Here is a 19214-nt window from a genome sequence, read left to right on the forward strand (position 1 = left end):
TAAATGTCTCCTACCCCATGCACCTGACTTTATTTATAATCTGATTCCATACACTCCTACTCATTCCCTCCCTGCATCATTTATTGCAACTTCCCTCTCCCTCTAGCATCCGACTTGATATCACTCATGAAACTGTATTCTCATATGCTGCTCTTAAACTGTGGAACACTCTACCGAGTAGTATTAAATCACAACCCACACTCTCCTCCTTCAAAAAGTCACTCAAAACCTGGTTTTTACTCATGCTTTCCCTGCATAAAATTTTTTTCTCTCCTCCTCTCTGAATTTTTATTGTTAACCACTTTGACGCTTCTTTTGCAATTAGCAGCATATCAAATGCCTGTAAATAACTGTGTAAAGGCTAGACATGTTTCAAGCAGCCCTTTTATTCTGAATAAATGGCTTCTCAGCATTGCTCTCCCAAGACTGTTTCCTAAACATTTTCTCACCTCCAGTTCCCGGAGATTTTGATGTCTTTCCCCACTACTGATACGCTGCTGGGATTTCAGGTTAGCAATTTCATCCTGGAAAAGCAAACCAAACGTACAAAAATGAAGATAAGGTGTAATATTCTTTGAAGTAATTCTAATACTGTATATTACAGAACGTTTATATAACACATCAGCTCTTATGAGTATCCTTGTGGTCCCAGGAAGATTAACTCTTTTGGCAGTAAATACTTAACGCTTTCTTTAACATCAGTCACTTCATGCGGATTGACCAACCTATCTCGCTAATCATCTCATTTAGTCCCTTACTCTCCTGCTTGAAGGCTCTGCTGTTCATAGGCCTCTCTGCTGTTTGTCTCTCCTCCCTCTAAGATCCATTTGGATGGTAAATGAAGTTCTACATTTGCCAACTTGGTTCCCTCCCTTCGGAATTTTCTCCTGATATAGTCGTTATTTTAGAAGTGCTATTCGCATTTTGAACATACCTCAACCAGCATTTAGATGTCCACAGCGCATGGATATCCAAATGCTGATTTTGCAATGCCCACCAAACCTGCAGAATGTCCATACGGCAAAGGGACTTGTTCTGGGCATGTTCTGAGCAAGACTAGGGAGTGGCTGATACTTGGACGTTCATGTCCCGGCCATTCCCTAATTCAAAGGAGAAGGAACATCTATGTCCATAAACATAGACGTTTGTAATTAGACCTGCTTTCTGGAACATGCAGGTCATGGAAAGATGATTGGATTGAGCACTGGAGGGAATCAGGGGGTCATTCCCATAATTCCCACCTGATTGTCATCCTCCCCGAAAATGAAACAAGTTAAAAACAATAGAGCCATGTCTCATCTCTGGGAATGATTGGCATTCATAGTAACAAAATGGCTGGTATGAACATTCATATCTTGGCATCATTTTAGAACATGATCATTCAAATGCTGCTGTCCAAGTTCTGATTTAGCTAAATTCATAGCCTGGACGTTCTGTTTATTCTGGACCAACTCAGCATTATTGGCGATGCACTGACTTAGATGTTCCAATCACCTTGCTTATATCTTCATCAAGAGTACTCTTATAAACAATTTTTAAGAGGTTTCAAATTTGTTTGTTTTTTTATATGGCCTTCAAAAAGGCAGACTAGCACTTGCTGGTACACTGGGATTTTTGGTCTTTTGTTAACTCCTGATTGTTATGTTATATTGGCTACCTTGTGCTTTACATTTTTAATTGTATATCACCTTGATGGTTTTTATGCCCGTGGCCAATTAAGCAAATACCTAGAAATAAATAACTGAGTAGTATTCTGATTTCAGCTACAATTTTCCTATTATGAGAACCACGGAGGATTCAAAATTTGGGAGTGATAATAGACTCTTTGAATTTAAAATGGAATGTACAGAAAGTGATTAAAGATGTTTTCTGGAAATTATGTGTACTGAGATTTTAAACTTTTCCTAAACAAGACAATTTTAGAAAAGTATTTCAGAGTATTGTTACCCCCATTTTGACTACTGTAATGGTCTAATGATTGGTTTAAAAAAGCCTTGCCAGTTGCACAAAATGCGGTTGCAAGGTGTTGGTAGGAAAATCTAGATTCAAACACATTACTCCAGTTTTAAGAGAGTTACATTGGTTACCAATTGCACAAAGAATTAAATTTAAAGTTTTATATCTGATGTTCAAGGTTTTGCATAAACAAGTGCTCCTTGTGTATTGACATTGAAATTACATCTGTACCAGCTTAAACGATCATTAAGATCTGGTGAACAGTGCTTGTTTGAAGTAACAGAGTAACATAGTAGCATAGTAGATGACGGCAGAAAAAGACCTGCACGGTCCATCCAGTCTGCCCAAGAAGATAAATTCCTATGTGCTACTTTTTTATTTGTACTGTCCTCTTCAGGGCACAGACCGTATAAGTCTGGCCAGCCCTATCCCCGCCACCAACCCCACCTCCCACCACCAGCTCTGGCACAGACTGTATAAGTCTGCCCAGCACTATCCCTGCCTCCCAACTACCAGTCCCGCCAACTACCAGTCCCGCCGCCCAACCACCAGCCCCGGCACAGACCATATAAGTCTGCCCAGCACTAGTCCCGCCTCCCAACCACCACGATTAAATTGGAGGAATCACACGATTAAATTGGAGGAATATAGATTTAGAATATTCTATATTGTGGGTCCAATATTGTGGAATAAAATCCCACAATGAATTAGAGAAACTAAAGCTTTGACAGATTTTAAGAGAGAACTTAAAACATTACTATTTGTTGAAGCGTATGGGTGATTCTAGCTTGTTTCATATGAGAAATAGCCGCACGAGATGTATTATTTGTAGCAATGTTTGAATAGTAGATATCAGAAAGTTGCTTGTGTCTGTGTATATTTATGTACAGTACATAATTTGTATAATGTGATTTTTTATGCACGTAAAACTGTGATCTGCCTAGAACAGTAGATAGTGTGGAATATAATTTTTTTTATAAATAAATAAAATTATTCTTCAGTTTTTGCATATGATGCCTACTTAGATCTACCTGATGCCTATTTGAAGACTATTCTATAAAGTAGGTGCCTACTTTTCTTTATAGAAAACTAGTAAAAAAAGGCCCGTTTCTGATACAAATGAAACGGGCGCTAGCAAGATTTTCCTCAGAGTGTGTATGTTTGAGAGAGTGTGTGTGAGAGAGAGTGAATGTGCGAGTGTGTGTGTGTGTGTGACAGAGAGAGAGTGAGACTGGGTGCGAGTGTGTCTGTGAGAGAGAGATTGTGTGTGAGCATGAGAGTGTGTGCCAGGGCCCCCCCTTCCTCCCAGTTCCAGGGTCCCCCCTCCCTCCCGTCCTCTGAGTTCCAGGGTCTTCCCCCCCTCCCTCCCTCCCTCCCTCCGAGTTCCAGAGTCATCCCCTCCCTCCCTCCCTCCATGCCTCCGAGTTCCAGGGTCGTCCCCTCCCTGCCGCCCTCCGAGTTTCAGGGTCCCCTCCCTCCCCTGCATTATGCTCTCTCCCCTGCATTCATCCATATGCAGGCAACGTCTTCTGTGCCCTGCCCCCTCCATCCATCCATGTGCAGCATCTCTCCCTTCCACCTCCCTCCGAGTTCCAGGCCCCCCTCCCTCCCCCCTCCGAGTTCCAGTGTCCCCCTCCCTCCCTCCCATTTCCAGGGTCCCCCCTCCCTCTGTCCCTCCCTCCCAGTTCCAGGGTCCCATGGAACTGGGAGGGGGGGGCAGAGAACGTTGGAGGAGTGACGTCAGCATGTGGTTACAATCCCAGTGACACACATTGGAATGTTGGAGGAGCAAATTATTATATTACACTAGAACACATGGCCAAAAACACATGTACATTTAACCACAACCACTTACATCAGTCCTATAGCTGGCGTAAAATGTCTGCCCTAGATGTTAGCCAGAATGGGCTGGATTTGATATAAGGTGCAGTGAGTAGTGCATGTTAACTTATGCGTATGGCCAATTTATGTGTGCGCTACTCAATTGAGTAAAGAGCCAATCAGTGATGATAATTGACCAACAACAACCAATTATTATCACTAATTGGCAATAATTGGAATTTACAAGTGCTTCTTTTCAGGCGTATTCTAAAAAAAGGTACGTGTAAATTCCAACATGCGTAGCTAAAAAGAGGGCACGGCCATGGAAGGAGTGTAGGCGTGTTGGAGGCATCAATCAAATTTGCATGTGTTGTTATAGAATGTACGGGAATGCATGTACATTTAGTCACGGGTATTTACGCCAGGTTTTTTGGTGGTGTAAATGGCCACGCCTAAATATACACGCATTTCCCGGGCCTATAGAATAACGCTCCCCGCATTATGTCGATACACCTACATTTAGATGTCTTATATAGAATCCAGCCAAATGTGCGTAACACCAGCCCTGTCCATAATTTTCACTATTACTCACTGAGGACTTGAGGGATGAGAGGAGAAGGTGGGATTTCAACACAAGCTTCTTGTCTTCCTTCTTGTGTTTTTCTACATATGTGGCTGAACGCCAAACCCAATACCTACCTCGGTTTTATGAATTTCCGCCTGGAGTCTCTCAATTTCACTATTTACTTCATTCACATAGTTGAAACTGGCAAAGTTCTTCTCTTCATTTTCGTTGAACTGATCTATGAGGGATTCAACATCTTCGTGGCCACTCAGTCTGACTAAGCGCTCATAAGCTGCTTGGTAACTCTCAAAGGTTTCTTCTTTAGGCTTTTTTGCCTTTATCTTGGCGCTAGCTGAAAACATGGACATTGAGATGTATTTCATTTAACAGCTGCTTGTGTAACAAAGAAGGCAATCTTCAAAGACACCATCAAACGTAAATCAATATATACACACATATATGCATGTGAATATACATCAATACATGCTTATTTCTGGAGGTAGGGTTATGGCAGACAGTGTATCTAGTACAAAAAAACAGAAGAAACCAGTCTTCGCAAGGAAATCAACAAGAAACAAAGCAGCAAAGATGACCAACAAAAGCAAAAAACAAAAAATATAAAAATAAAAATAAAAAATATATATATATAAAATGTCAAAATTTAAAATTAATCATAAATATGTATTTAAAAGATGAATCCATCAAAATGGAAAAATTACATAAAAAAGACGATACTTTGGATGTAAAAATGAAGAATCAACTTTATTAGCTAAGTTTTTTATATATTTTATTTTTATTTTTATATTTTTTGTTTTTTGCTTTTGTTGGTCATCTTTGCTGGACAGTGTATCTATACTTATGCTTATGGATTTCCAAAAGTACTTTTTACCCAACATACAAATAGCAGTGCAGATCTGCGAGCGTACTTTTCCTGAGGCAATTTTCAAAAGGTAAAAATATCCACACTGTATAGGACACACTTTTTGAAAGTTGCCTCCATAATGAGATTGCATCACCTTTTATGGTTTCTTCTGCGATATATATATATATTTTTAAAGGTGAAACTTAGCATTTACTATGGTAAAAAAGGCAAGTGTATCCCTTTCTTAAGGGATAAAACAGCTTCCTAGTGCTCCATTAAAACAGCAGGGTCTCTTCCTTATGAAAAAAAATGCACATTTCAAAAGCTGTTCAGTGGCATTTAATTAGTGGAGCAGGGATCCGAGGACTCACTAGCCAAAGTCTTGATTCCTAATTAATTTACTGGCAATCACTTTCTTTGTACAATGAGATCTTTCCGGTCGATATCCAAAACGATTTAAGCCGCCTATCTTTATGCGGTGTCACTTAGACTAATATTGCACTTAACCACATAACAGATAATCAGTCGCATAAACCCAAATATTCAATGCCAGTGCCTGGAATTGAATATCCAGGGATAACATCTGTTGTAGCTAAAAAAAAAAAAAACATTCACTGCCGTCAGCTGAATATCTACCCCATATTAGATACCGAAGCACCTGGGCTGTGCATAGCTGGCAAAGGGTCCTTGGTTCAATCCCCCAGTTGGATCTTCCATTCCCTAGATTGGCTAGGGCTGGATAAACAGTGGAGGTAGTGTTCACAGGCTCCAGAAGGAGGGCATTAGGGGCACTGCTTGAGGATGATCCCTAGTGTTTGGCTTGAAGGCCCATGATTGCAGCATTTCAAAGGAAGGCCTGGTGCATGGCCTTGGCCTGATGACTATCTCCATAACAGTGAGAGAAGATCCACCAGCAAGCGGAAAACTCAAGCACCCCACGGTAAAAACAATAATGTATAAAGAGTGGGAGTAGGACCAAGGATACCAGAAACTGGAAGATGTTCTTAAATAAAAACTTTATTAAAGGTTTGAATTACCAATTGTGCGTGCAGCGCTTCTGACGGACTTTTTCAAATAGTCTTTCTAAAGACTACTACGCTATTTCTGAAGAATCAACCTCATTAGCATTTAGTAATTCTCCGTGCAAGAGACTTCTGTAAAATCTTCAGAGGATTTCCATCGTCATTGTCCTGCAGCACTCTGCATAGTAGACTCCTGATGCAGGCCTGACGGCCGAAACACGACGTGTCGAGTCTTCAAACCTTTAATAAAGTTTTTATTTAAGAACATCTTCCAGTTTCTGGTATCCTTGGTCCTATCTCCATAACAGCCCAGTTAGGAAGCCAATGTAATAACTAATGGACTTTCCCATGAGTTAGTGGTCTCTTCACACACAATTTGGCCAATAATGAGTCCACAGCCGTCAGTGATTACAGAGGCGCTGACCATAATGGGCAGAAAATGACTATAAGTACATAAGTATTGCCATACTGGGGCACACCGAAGGTCTGTCAAGCCCAGCACCCTGTTTCCAACGGTGGCCAATCCAGGTTACAAGTACCTGGCAAGATCCCAAAACAGTACAATACATTTTATGCTGCTTATTCTAGAAATAAGAAGTGGATTTTCCCCAAGTCCATTTTAATAATGGTTTATGAACTTTTCTTTTAGGAAGCTATCCAAACCTTTTCCAGACCCAGTTAAGCTAACTGCTTTTACTACATTCTCTGGCAACGAGTTTCAGAGTTTAATTACACGTTGAGTGAAGAAATACTTTCTCTGATTCGTTTTAAATTTACTACTTTGTAGCTTCATTGCGTGCCCCCTAGTCCTAGTTTTTTTGGAAAGAGTAAACAAGTAATTCATATCTACCCATTCCACTCCACTCATTATTTTATAGACCTCTATCATACCTCCCCTCAGCCGTCTTTTCTTCAAGCTAAAGAGTTCTAGCCGCTTTAGCTTTTCCTTATAGGGAAGTTGTCCCATCCCCTTTATCATTTTCGTTGCCCTTCTCTGTACATTTTCTAATTCCACCATACTACTACTACTACTACTACTTAGCATTTCTATAGCGCTGCCAGGGTTACGCAGCGCTGTACAAGTTTAGACAAGGGGAAGGACAGTCCCTGCTCATACCTTTTTTGAGATGCGGTGACCAGAACTGCACACAGTATTCAATGTGCACATATTCAATGCTGTGCCTAATCCATTCACTGGCCTAGAGTTTATCTGGATGCCAGCTGATATCCAGACAGGTGCCCAGATAACAGCCCAAATAAAAGTAAGACAGCATGTAGTAGCATGAGCAAGGGCAGGCCTGGAGCTTTGAATAACACAGCCACAGAAAAGTTTAAAAGTGAAAAAAAAAAACCCAACAATTTATTTGCGTGGGATAAGCATAAAGGAATCCTGTGCCGAAGGAATGGATCCTCAGGAGCTTAGTCAAGATCGGGAGGCGGGGCTGGTGGTTGGGAGGCGGGGATAGTGCTGGGCAGACTTATACGGTCTGTGCCAGAGCCAGTGGTGGGCAGCGGGACTGGTGGTTGGGAGGCAGGGATAGTGCTGGACAGACTTGTACGGTCTGTGCCAGAGCCGGTGGTTGGGAGGCAGGGCTGGTGGTTGGGAGGTGAGGATAGTGCTGGGCAGACTTATACGGTCTGTGCCAGAGCCGGTGGTTGGGAGGAGAGGCTGGTGGTTGGGAGGCGGGGATAGTGCTGGCCAGACTTATACGGTCTGTGCCCTAAAGAGCACAGGTACAAATCAAAGTAGGGTATACACAAAAAGCAGCAAATATGAGTTATCTTGTTGGGCAGACTGGATGGACCGTGCAGGTCTTTTTCTGCCGTCATCTACTATGTTACTATGTTGAGAACAGAAAAATGGGTGTCCTGTTTCTCTCACAGGTCAGGAGGAAATAAACACACCAAAAAGCAGTTCTTTTGTTCAACATGTTCTCTGCAGTGGCCAGCTCCTGCAGGGCCACAGCGTGCGCTGATTTGTCTTTCAAAAGGCAACACAAACAGCTTGCTTCTGGCCTGGAATTCCAGAGTTACAGTTCTGTCTTTCCAAAAGGCAGCACAATTGGCCAGGTTTGGCCTTCAGTTTAGTCACCATTTTGATAGGGTTCCAAGCTAAATTTGGCCTACCTAAGTAGAGCTTCTGCAGGACTTCTCTTCCTTCTCTGGGCCTCCCTGACCGATCTATGCTGAGAGTTTTTATCCTGCCTTGACATGCCCTCCCTTGCTAAGTCATCTCTTCCTTGCTCTGTAGCTCTGGGACTGTGAAGGAGTACTGTTATGGGGGATCTGTACTGTCTTGGTTTGAGTCCTATCTGACTAATAGGACTATGCAGGTGAGGGTGGGACGTGAGTTATGTACTGTGAGGAAAGTGACTTCTGGAGTGCCCCAAGGCTCAGCTCTGTCTGGGATACTATTCAATGTGTATTTGGCACCAGTATGTCGAGTGCTGAAAGAGTTGGGATTGGTGTACTGCATTTATGCGGATGACATGCAATTTTTTCTCCCACTGAGCCGGTGCCTGTGGTGGTTACTCGGCTGCAACAAACAACAGAGAACTTGCAGGGGCGTAGCCACGGGTGGGCCTGAATGGGCCCAGGCCCACTCACTTTTGCTACAGGCCCGCCCCGCCCGCGACAGCCCCCTGCACTGACCTGAAGCGCGTTCTCCCTCCAATCCAGCACCGGCGATCATAGCCAGCCTTCTACCACGTCCAGCAGGAAGTTGCAGAGTAGGCGGGACGCGCCTGAGAAGAAGCTCCGAAGACGCGCGCTGGACGTGGTAGAAGGCTGGCTATGATCGCCGGTGCTGGATTGGAGGGAGAACGCGCTTCAGGTCAGTGCAGGGGGCTGTCGCGGGCGGGGCGGTCGCGGGTGGACACAAAATGTGGTGGCGGCAGCGGCGGGCGGCGGGCGGACGGTGGAGAGGAAAGAGGTCTGTGCCCACCCAGTCCACCTCCAGGCCCACCCAAAAATTCATCGCTGGCTACGCTACTGCGGAGAAGATACATCAATGGATGTTTCAAAATTATTTATCTTTAAATATGTCTAAAACAGATATTTTGTTGGTGACAACTGACTCCACAATTTGGGAATATTGTTTCATACTACGGTGTCGTATTTTCTATGGAACATATAACACTATTGACTATAAACTTGTAAGAGATCAATCACACTACCCTTAAGAAAATAGACAACTCTAATTGCCTTAAAGAAAATTTGTACTTTATGTAGCGTTTTCTATGGAAGACATCTTTGTGTTTTATACCTTCTTGCTTTTTTTTCACTTCCTCTCTCTCAATATCCGATCTGTCAAAGGATTTGGCTTGCATGAAGAGTTTCTGCTTGTTCTCGTGCTCAAAGATGCGGATCAGCTCCCTAATCTCCATGTTGTAATGCAGAAGCTCCTTCGACCGCCTTTCTTTCATGGCGAAAATCCTTGCCTGTATCTCTGCTCTAGACATGGACAGGCAGCGTCAGTGTTCCGAAATCTTTGTCACACCACCACCCAAAGTTCAACTCGTGAGCAAGAAGGCAAACATTTTCACCTCTTATTTATTGATTGATTTGGATTTTGTTCACACCTTTTCAGTAGTAGCTCAAGGTAAGTTACATTCAGGGACACTTGGTAGTTCTCTGTCCCTGGAGGGCTCACACTCTTAATTTTATACCTGAGGCAATGGACTGGTCCAAGATCACAAGCAGCCAACAGTGGGATTTTATCTTCACAAGATAAACGTAAATGCTATTTGATGCATGATTATGCTTAATGCATCACAATGAATGCTAGTAATGAAGAAAAGACTAAGTCAGGGGCAGATTGACCATTCGGGCAACTGGGCAGTGCCTGAGGGCCCAGAGGCTGTGCACGGATGTCCAGCGCACCACTGGTGATCTAGTGGCCTCAGCGAGGGGGAACATGTTCTTTCCTGCCTGGCCCGCTGGGCTGCGGCTATTCCCCCTCACCCGGCACCACCGTATTTTAAAAATGGCAGCCGACCGAGACGCCCTGCAGAACTACCGCAGGAAGTCTCCGCCACCAGCAGGCCGGGCAGGAAAGAACATGCCCCCCTGCAGAGGCCACCAGACTGCCAGGACCCCTCAGATAGGACCAGGGCAGCAAGTGCATTGGCTATGGCAGTAGGGGGGGAGGGTCAGGCAGCAGCCGGACAGGGGACCCAGACCACCCTCGGTCCGCCCCTGGATTAAGTCTTAAGATAACATAATATATAAATAAAAATAAGAAAACAGAAGTTTTTTTGGACTCATGATATACATAAAGTAACCACGCAGTGGATGTGACAGTTTTATCATATAGTGTTGTCTGAGATCCTTTTTTTTTTTTAACCTATAATTAAAACTTTTCCTTTATTAATGTTGGAAACAGGATTAAATTGTAGATTGGAAGTTCTTATATCATTAGAGTTTGACACTATTGCATATAGAAGAACATGAAAAATTAAAGCCATTTAAGTGTGAACATGTATGTGGTAACATGAGCAAAGTTGGGCCTGGAGCCAGGACAAACTGGAGCCACACATGAGGTGCACGTAAAAAGGAAGTACAATGTATTATAAGTATCAGGTAGAGATTGTGTCTAATCACAGGCAGGGGAGAGAAAATAAACAGAAAAATGTTCTTTAGACATATCCAGGTTAGTGGCATAGATACGGGTAGGCTTGGGTGGGCACAGGCTCACCAAATCTTGCCTCAGGCCCACCCAGTCTAGTGGCCCCCAAAGCACCTCATTGGTGGTGCCTCACGCCTCTCTCTCTGCCCTCGTGGCAGCTGCCCGTCTCTCTCTAAATTCCCCACCCCAACCCCATCTACCTTTGAGCTATCACCGGCAGCGATTCCTGTATTCAACCTGCGCCAGCTTTGCAGACTTCCCTCTACCATGTCCCACCCTCAATGACATAATTTCCTATTTCTTCACTGGCATGAACGTGGTAGAGGGAAGCCTGCAGGGCTGGCGCAGGCTGCTTACAGGAGTCGCTGCTGGCGACGGCTTGGAGGTAGATCAGGGAGGGAGAGAGGAGCAGATGCCGGCAGGCGGAGGGGGGAAGGAAAGAGAGGAATTGATGCCAGGGGGGGGAAGAGAGGAATGGAGGCCAGCTGGCGGGGGGGGGGGGGGAAGAGGAGCAGATGCTGAGCAGGGGGGGAGAAGAGAAGCATGACGATCGCAGGGGCAGAGGGAAAGTTTAACAAAAAAACTGTATGTATGGACAGGGGTGGGGATGGGAAGGGCCCATCCGGGTTAACTTGGGGCCTACCCAAAATAACAGGTCTGGCTACGCTCCAGGTTTTCCAGTGCCTGCTCCTGCAGGGACACAGGGTACATTACTGTCTCTCAACATGGCAGTATACTTTGCTCTTCTCTGGGCCTGGTTCTCCAGAGTTACCAATATAGTCTCTAGCAGTTACTTGGGTCAAAAGCCTAAGTGACAAGGTTCCAAACTAAACTTGGACTACCTGACTGTAGCAGCTGCAGTTCACATGTAGGTGGTGGAGGCAAATACAGTTGGGTGTCACTGCTTCTCTCTGGGCCTCCTTAACTTAGTTGTGCCCCGGGGCTTTTATACTTCCTGGACCTTGCTCTCCTGGCTCCTCCCCTCCCATGTCACTCCCCCCTTGGGGGGACTATGGGTTTTAAGGTGGCTCTGACACTGTAAGGGAGTATCCTTAAAGGGAAGTGGCAGCATCCTTTGGAGGGGCATAATCGAACACGAAGGGGCGGGCAAACCCGTATTATCGAAACAAGATGGGCGTCCATCTTTCATTTCAATAATACGGCGTGGACACCCAAGATGGTCGACCTAAATGTTGAAATGGTCGACCTTAGAGATAGTCGTCCCCGGTTTTCGGCCATAATGGAAACCGAGGACGCCCATCTCAAAAACGACCAAATCCAAGCCCTTTGGTCGTGGGAGGAGCCAGCATTCGTAGTGCACTGGCCCAACTGACAGGACACCAACCGGGCACCCTAGGGGGCACTGCAGTGGACTTCACAAATTGCTCCCAGGTGCATAGCTGCTACTACTATAAATCACTTCTATAGCGCTACCAGTCGTACGCAGCGCTTTACAATTGATCATGAAGAAGACAGTCCCTGCCCAAAAGAGCTTACAATCTAAATCAGGACAAACAGACAGGACCAAAAAGGATAAGGGAAGGACAGACAGGACACATAAGGATAAGATAAAAGTTACAAGTCAGGAGTTGAAAGCAGCATCAAACAGGTAGGCCTTTAGCCCGGATTTGAAGGCAGCCAGGGATGGAGCTAGATGTAATGGCTCAGGAAGCCTATTCCAGGCATATACATTTATACAATGGGGGAAGGTTATGATATTGAAGGCTAGGATGGACTGTTCAACTTGAAGGAGGGGGAGGGAGTTGAGGGGTTCTTGGGGCATTGGGGTTATTGTCTTGTTTCCATTATGTGATGGATTGTGATATCAGAATGATGGCTGCATGGTAGAAAACTAATAACAAATAAATTTAAAAAAGACAAACAAAAAAAAAAATCTAACATATGTGCACATTTACTTTGTTATTATGTTAAAACATACCGTTCATCTTGGGCTTCCAGTGACTCGTTGACAACCTTGTTCATTAAAACCTTCTGTTGAGATAGTTCTTTAATAAATTTCTGATAAAAGCTATTAAATATTCCTCTTTCAAAGCGTAGATTACTGATTTCTTCTCTAAGTTTGGCATTCTTGTACATGGTTTTGTCAAAATTTGTTGTTGCCTGTGAAAGTGTTTGACAACACAAAAAGATTCAACCGTGCTACTGACACAGGGTGTGTACGCAACACATGCACCTTGAATTAATATGACACTGACCAGTTCCTAACCCAGTCAGTCACTTTAAGGCCCATACTGAGGGCCCAATACAATCAGTTGTATGCATTGCATGGCACACTTAGGCGTACCCACTTACACCAGCCATTGACATGTCATGACTTGGTGCACCTAACGTTTGACACACCAAAGTGGCTTTGTGCTAGTATTCTCTAATGGCTTAGGTACACCCAAAAGCCGTTACAGAATTGGCACTGTTTGCCCCATTGTGACGCCAACAATTTATAGAATTGCCCCATATGTTTTTGTACTTAAGATAATGGAAGGCTAAGTGACTTGTCCAAAATCACAAGGAGCGGAATTTGAACTGGGCTTCCCTGGTTCTCAGCCCACTGCTTGAACCATTAGGCTACTTCTTCACTCCACCAGGGGTGGACGGACAGGGATCTGGGCCCCTGGGCAATAAGGGTCATAGGTAGGGTTACCATATGTCCGGTTTTACCCGGACATGTCCTCTTTTTGAGAGTCTTGTGAGGCCGCTTCAACTCTCGGCGGCGATACATGACAGGGGCGGGGTGGGTGTGACGGGGTGGGGCGGGTGTGGCCGGGGCAGGGCATGTGACCTCTTTTTAAGGGGACCAAATATGGTAACCCTAGTCATAGGCCCCACCCATTCAGTCCCACATCTCTCCCTCGCTCCCTCCATTCCCCTGGATCCAACATCTATCCTCTTTCCTCTCCAGATACAAAATCTTTCTTCCCCCCCCCAACAATGCAGCATCTCTCCCTCCTGTTCTTTCTCCCTCCCCCATGTGCACCATCTTCCTCCCCCTGGGTGCACCATCTTTGTCCCTTCCCTCTACAGCTCCACTATCTCTGCCCCCTCCCCCACAACTAGGTCCAACATCTCTGCCTCCCTTCCTCCCTTCCATAGGTCCAACATCTCCCTCTCTCCTCATTTGAGGTACAACACAGAGCAAGAGAAAGAAAAGGGGAGTGCCAGACATGGGGACGGAGGGGAGAGAGACGTCAGTCATGTGGGGAGGAGGTACTGGGCCCTCTCAACTCTGGGCCCTCGGGCACTGCCCGGTTGCCCGATGGTCAGTCCGCCACTGCATTCCACTCTTTATATTAAAAATCGGTGGCCAGTGGACATATACATTTGCCAGTCCCTAGTATAGTAATGTACAGCACTTACCGTGAGGCTGTCCCTCATAGATACTTTTACCCATAGTCTTTGCACCAGTTTTCAAATGGGGAAAGATACCTGCAGCCCTCCGTACTTGCTTTTTCTACAGCTACTTTTCCCAGGAAAACAATGCACACAGCTATGAAAATACAAAGCTTTGTGTGTTTTTGCCTCTCCTAACCTATCCCCAGCCCCATTCCCAGGAGGAGCAGCTCCGAACAATGCAGATAAAAATATGAGTACTATGGAACACCATACCTACTTTTAGCAATGTGGAGGGTAGGCAATTTTCAAAAAGCCCTTGTATCAGACAATTTTTTAAATGGCTTTGAAATTTACCCTGCCCATGCCCTGAAACTGTAGTTTATGACCTGGATTTCAGGGTAAGCAGAATTTGTGTGTGTGGTGGGGGAGGGTGTTGTTGCTGTTGTTTTTGTTGTTTGTTTTTTGGTTTCTTTTTGCTCCATATATGCAAATGTTCCTCAGGAATATTCTTGGCAGACATCTTTAAAGTCAGACTTTGCTGGGAGCGTAAGGACTAAGGCCAAGCGCCTCTGTCTCAAAATGAAGAGGGTGCTTACATTTCTACAGGAATCCAGCAGGTTTCATGTTAACTGGAGAATATTGTGACCTGATACTTACCAGATTTAACCGATTCTCCAGCATCTGAATCCACTTTTGAAATTTTTTGTTTTGCTGGAGACTTCTTATCTTTGTTAGTATAGATTTTTCTTGATAAATTTTTTCATTCATCTCTTTGATCTGAAAAAAAAAGTTTTAATTCTACTATTATTTCATGAAACGAGCAAACTAGTCCTGTTTTTAGCAGCTCTGTATCTGAAGACATTTTTTCTTCTGAAAGTTCTACATGTAAGCAAAACCAGATTAAAATTATATTGGGCCCTGGGCAGTTTATATGCATAATTTATTATGCCACGTGGGGGCCCTTTTACTAAGCTGCATAAGCGTCTATGTGCAGCCAACGCATGTCAAAATGGAGTTACCGCCCGGCTACCACGTGGCTCTTGTGGTAATTTCATTTTTGGTGCACATCCGATACGCGCATCCTAAAAATAATTTTTTTTTTTGGACGCGCGTATTGGACACGCGCCAAGTGGCACTTGATGCGCATAGGTCATTACTGCCCAGTTACCGTGTGATACTTTACCACTAGGTCAACGGCTGGCAGTAAGGTCTCAGACCCAAAATGAACGCGCAGCAGTTTTCATTTTGTCACACGTCCATTTTCGGCAAAAATGTTTAAAAAGGCAATTTTTTTACAGGTGCGCTGAAAAATGATTCTAACCACACCGAAAACACTCGTCTACACTACTGCAGGCCATTTTCAGCGTGCCTTTGTAAAGGGCCCCATAGTGGTGACGCTGACAGTGTGACATCATAAATTATGAGTGCATCCTATCCTGCACAAGATGGCAATGCTGGATGCCAGTATCAGGAGCAAGACAATGCATCAATGCCCTGCCCGTCCTCATACCCACGGGTTGCAGATAATCACCAGGGGGATATTCTGACTGGCATTAAGTTCTGGCTACAGGCAGATGGTTGAGGTTTTCTTACACAACAATGGTAAAAACCAGGAGCAGATTAATGAACACCCTATAGAGTCCTCTAAACTTTTGGGGTCCAAGGCATATTCCTAGTTAACTTGTATGCTAGAAACAGGAATGAAGTTATGCAAGTTTCTCCCTGTTACTTTGTATTTATTGTCTTTATTGATTTATTGATCATCTCGAACATACCTAAACCTCCACTATCCGAACTGCAAAAAAATTAAATACAAAACAACCTATGCGTCCAGCTTCTCCTATACAAGCACACAACTATGGAACGCACTGCCTAAAGCTGTGAAGACAACCTACCACCACCTAAACTTTAGGGAATCACTGAAGACTTACCTGTTCAAAAAGGCATACCCCGCCGACCCAACTTAAATGCCTGAACCCTGCAACACATCACAACCAAAGCTTGTACCGAACATTAAATAATCCCTCCTCTCCTTGATTCTGATTGTAACTGAAACATATGTTCTTTACTCAACCATATTATCACCTGTATTTGCTTCTTTACCAAACTGGCAAATGCCTCTACGGTACTATGTAAGCCACATTGAGCCTGCAAATAGGTGGGAAAATGTGGGATACAAATGCAACAAATAAATAAATTATACCAGTTATTTTACACAGAGAGGTCCTAGATAGAAAAATCTTGGCAGCTCATTCATTTATCCATCTTGCCTTTTTTGGTACTTCTAGCTGGAAATAAGAGCTGAAACTCAGTAAATGCATAAATAGTCTTAAATTGCCTTTGTTTGGTATTTGACTAAAAGATTGGATTTGACCATGTTATGTTTAAATCTTTTTATTGAAGTATTATATAAAACATCGATACACAATGTTCAACGATTAACCTTCCTAATACAACAGACAACTATCCATCCGTCCACATATATCAAAACATTTTCTTCTTTTTCTCCCCAAACAACCCCCCCTCCCCCACCCTCTCCTCCTTTTAATTGTAAACCTTTTGTTATCGGAATCCCCAAAACTCACTTTTAACATTATATTTATCAATCCGTTCCAATACACACGTAACTGCCCCTTCCCTCTGAAAACTCCAGTATCTTCCACTGTTATTGAACATGCTGCATACCCTCCATCTACCCCAGAAAGGACATAGAACTCCATCAGTGAATCAAAATACAGTGTTTCCACAAAACTTTTGCTCCCTCCCCCTGTTCCCCCCACTCCTTAACCAACCCTTATCTTGAGATACTGAACAGCAATTCCCCACGCCCCCTCCCCACCCTCCCTTCCCCAGCCATCTTACAAATGTCTCGAGTGTGAGCATCTTAACCTCCTTCACCTCTTATGGACTTTACCCCAGGAGTTTTACAAATTGTTAATAATGAAACTCCTACCTCTTGGGCTCATTATTTGTAAATAAGGGTCCCAAATTGTCAAAAACTGTTTCTTGCGTCTTAAAGTGCCTTTCGCATCTCGAGCTTCCCATGCCATCAATTGGTGTATCTGATTCCTCCAATGCCCCAAAGCTGGAGTCTCCGACCCCACCCAGTATTGTAAAATAGATTTGACCATGTTAAATCAGTTTCTGGAATTAAAACTGTGGCTGATCAGTGCATTCTGTGCAGGTAAACTAGTAAAGTTACAATTACCCGGAAAAGTGTAGCGCATAAATTGGACACATGACGGCCAGAGTATATCAAGGGTGCTCAGCGTACTTTGCCACTGTAAATATTATAATGGGTTTATGCAGAGCCCATTCACTGACCGGCAGATAAAAGACTCAGTCTGTCATGAGGGACTCTTGAACCTATTTTAGCTGAGCTAAATAAAATACCATCCTCAACTGAGTTACCAAATTTTAGAAATCCATTTAAGAAGATGCTGGGGACAGTGGGAGAATTCATGTTTTTTTAATAAATCTACCTAGTCCTATATGTTGTTTTTTTAAATGCTTCTTCCCAGGCTTTCCATGCTCCTGTTCTCCCCTTCAGCCTTCTTTCTCCCTCACCCAAAATCAAAGCTGCTCAAATGCCAGTGTTTATTACATATGCCCAAAACATACTTAAACAATCCAATTAAGTAGACCTTAACTTATAGTGTGGGGAGTGTTTCAAAATCAGTATTATCAGTCTCCCAGACACATAATTATTCAAATAACTTTCTCAACCTTTATCCTCATAACATATCTACTGATGATAGACATATAAGCATTACAATTTCTTGTCCGGGGATCTTCAGATATTTCAAACAGTGGCGTAGCCAAGGGTGGGCTTGGGTGGGCCCAGGCCCACCCACTTTGGGTTCAGGCCCACCCAGTAGCAGCATACCTATGATGTGACTGGCAGGGATCCCCAAGCCCCACCAGCCGAAAACTCCCAACAAGTGTCCCTCCTGCATACCTTGTAAGTACCAGATCTTCGCCTGCAGTGAGCAGTGACATACATGCTGCTCGCACCGGCCCCACACCTTTCCCTCTGATGTATTTCTGCCTAGGTGGAAACAGGAAGTTGCATCAGAGGGAAGGGTGTGGGGCCAACATGAGCAGTGTGCATTAGTTGCTGCTCACTGCTGGTGAAAATATGCTATTTAAAATGTATACAGGAGAGGGGGAGGTTTGAGAGACCATGTGGCATGCAGGCGAGAGAAGGAGAGACCAAATCACCTGTGGGACGGGGCGAGGTTCTACTGCCCACCCATCTTGGGCCCAGGCCCACCCAAAATTGGTTGTCTGGCTACGCCCCTGATTTCAAAAGTTTCCACCATATGGGGACCTCGCCATTTTTCTGAGACACGGAAGTGAACACAGAAATGCAAGCCTCTTCCCTGCCGAAGTATAACGAAACCTGGCCATGTTGGCAGAGGTTTGAGCTGGAAGAAAAATCGCTGCTGCTACATACTTTAAGCTAAGCCAAGCTAAGTAATATCTTTTGAAAAATTAATTGAATACAAATGTCTTTTAAAATTTAAAGAAAAAAGAATAAAAGTGTTTCACGGGTTGATCAATGAGGATGTAAAGAACACCATTTACAGTTTGGGGCGAGGAAACTTTTGAAATATCTGAAGATCCCCGCACAAGAAATTGTAACGCTTATATGTCTATCATCAGTAGATATGTTATGAGGATAAAGTTTGAGAAAGTTATTTGAATAATTATGTGTCTGGGAGACTGATAATACTGATTTCAAAACATACTTAAGTCACAACTCTTCAGAGACCTCAGTCTTGCATATTGTTTGGGGGGTTTTTTTCTCCACAGGAGAATTGCTAAAGCAGCACAAAAGAGAAAAGAGGTAGAACTGCAATTATAGGGTTAAAAGTGGATAATTATTCAGTGCAGTTCCCTTAAGCTGGTCTCACTGCTGCAGTGAATCATGGCAAAGGTTGGTTACCACAGTACCAGCCTCTGCAGTTGTTGCCAAAACTTGAAACATAGGGTTGGCCACTGTGAACAATT

At 43.9% G+C, this 19214-nt stretch overlaps 1 protein-coding gene across 1 annotated transcript in view; it reads right to left on the reverse strand.

The window, feature by feature from the left end:
* The window catches only part of CCDC63 (coiled-coil domain containing 63), a 56721-nt gene that overhangs the window by 23612 nt on the left and 13895 nt on the right, over positions 1–19214 (reverse strand). The window contains exons 3-7 of the mRNA XM_030219488.1: positions 14859–14978; positions 12793–12974; positions 9492–9679; positions 4477–4694; positions 450–524 (exon numbers count right to left, since the gene is read on the reverse strand). Coding sequence (XP_030075348.1) covers positions 450–524; positions 4477–4694; positions 9492–9679; positions 12793–12974; positions 14859–14978 — 783 coding nt within the window. The remainder of the gene's footprint in view (positions 1–449; positions 525–4476; positions 4695–9491; positions 9680–12792; positions 12975–14858; positions 14979–19214) is intronic.

The sequence above is a fragment of the Microcaecilia unicolor genome, chromosome 11, assembly GCF_901765095.1.
Source record: "Microcaecilia unicolor chromosome 11, aMicUni1.1, whole genome shotgun sequence".
Classification (NCBI taxonomy): domain Eukaryota; kingdom Metazoa; phylum Chordata; class Amphibia; order Gymnophiona; family Siphonopidae; genus Microcaecilia; species Microcaecilia unicolor.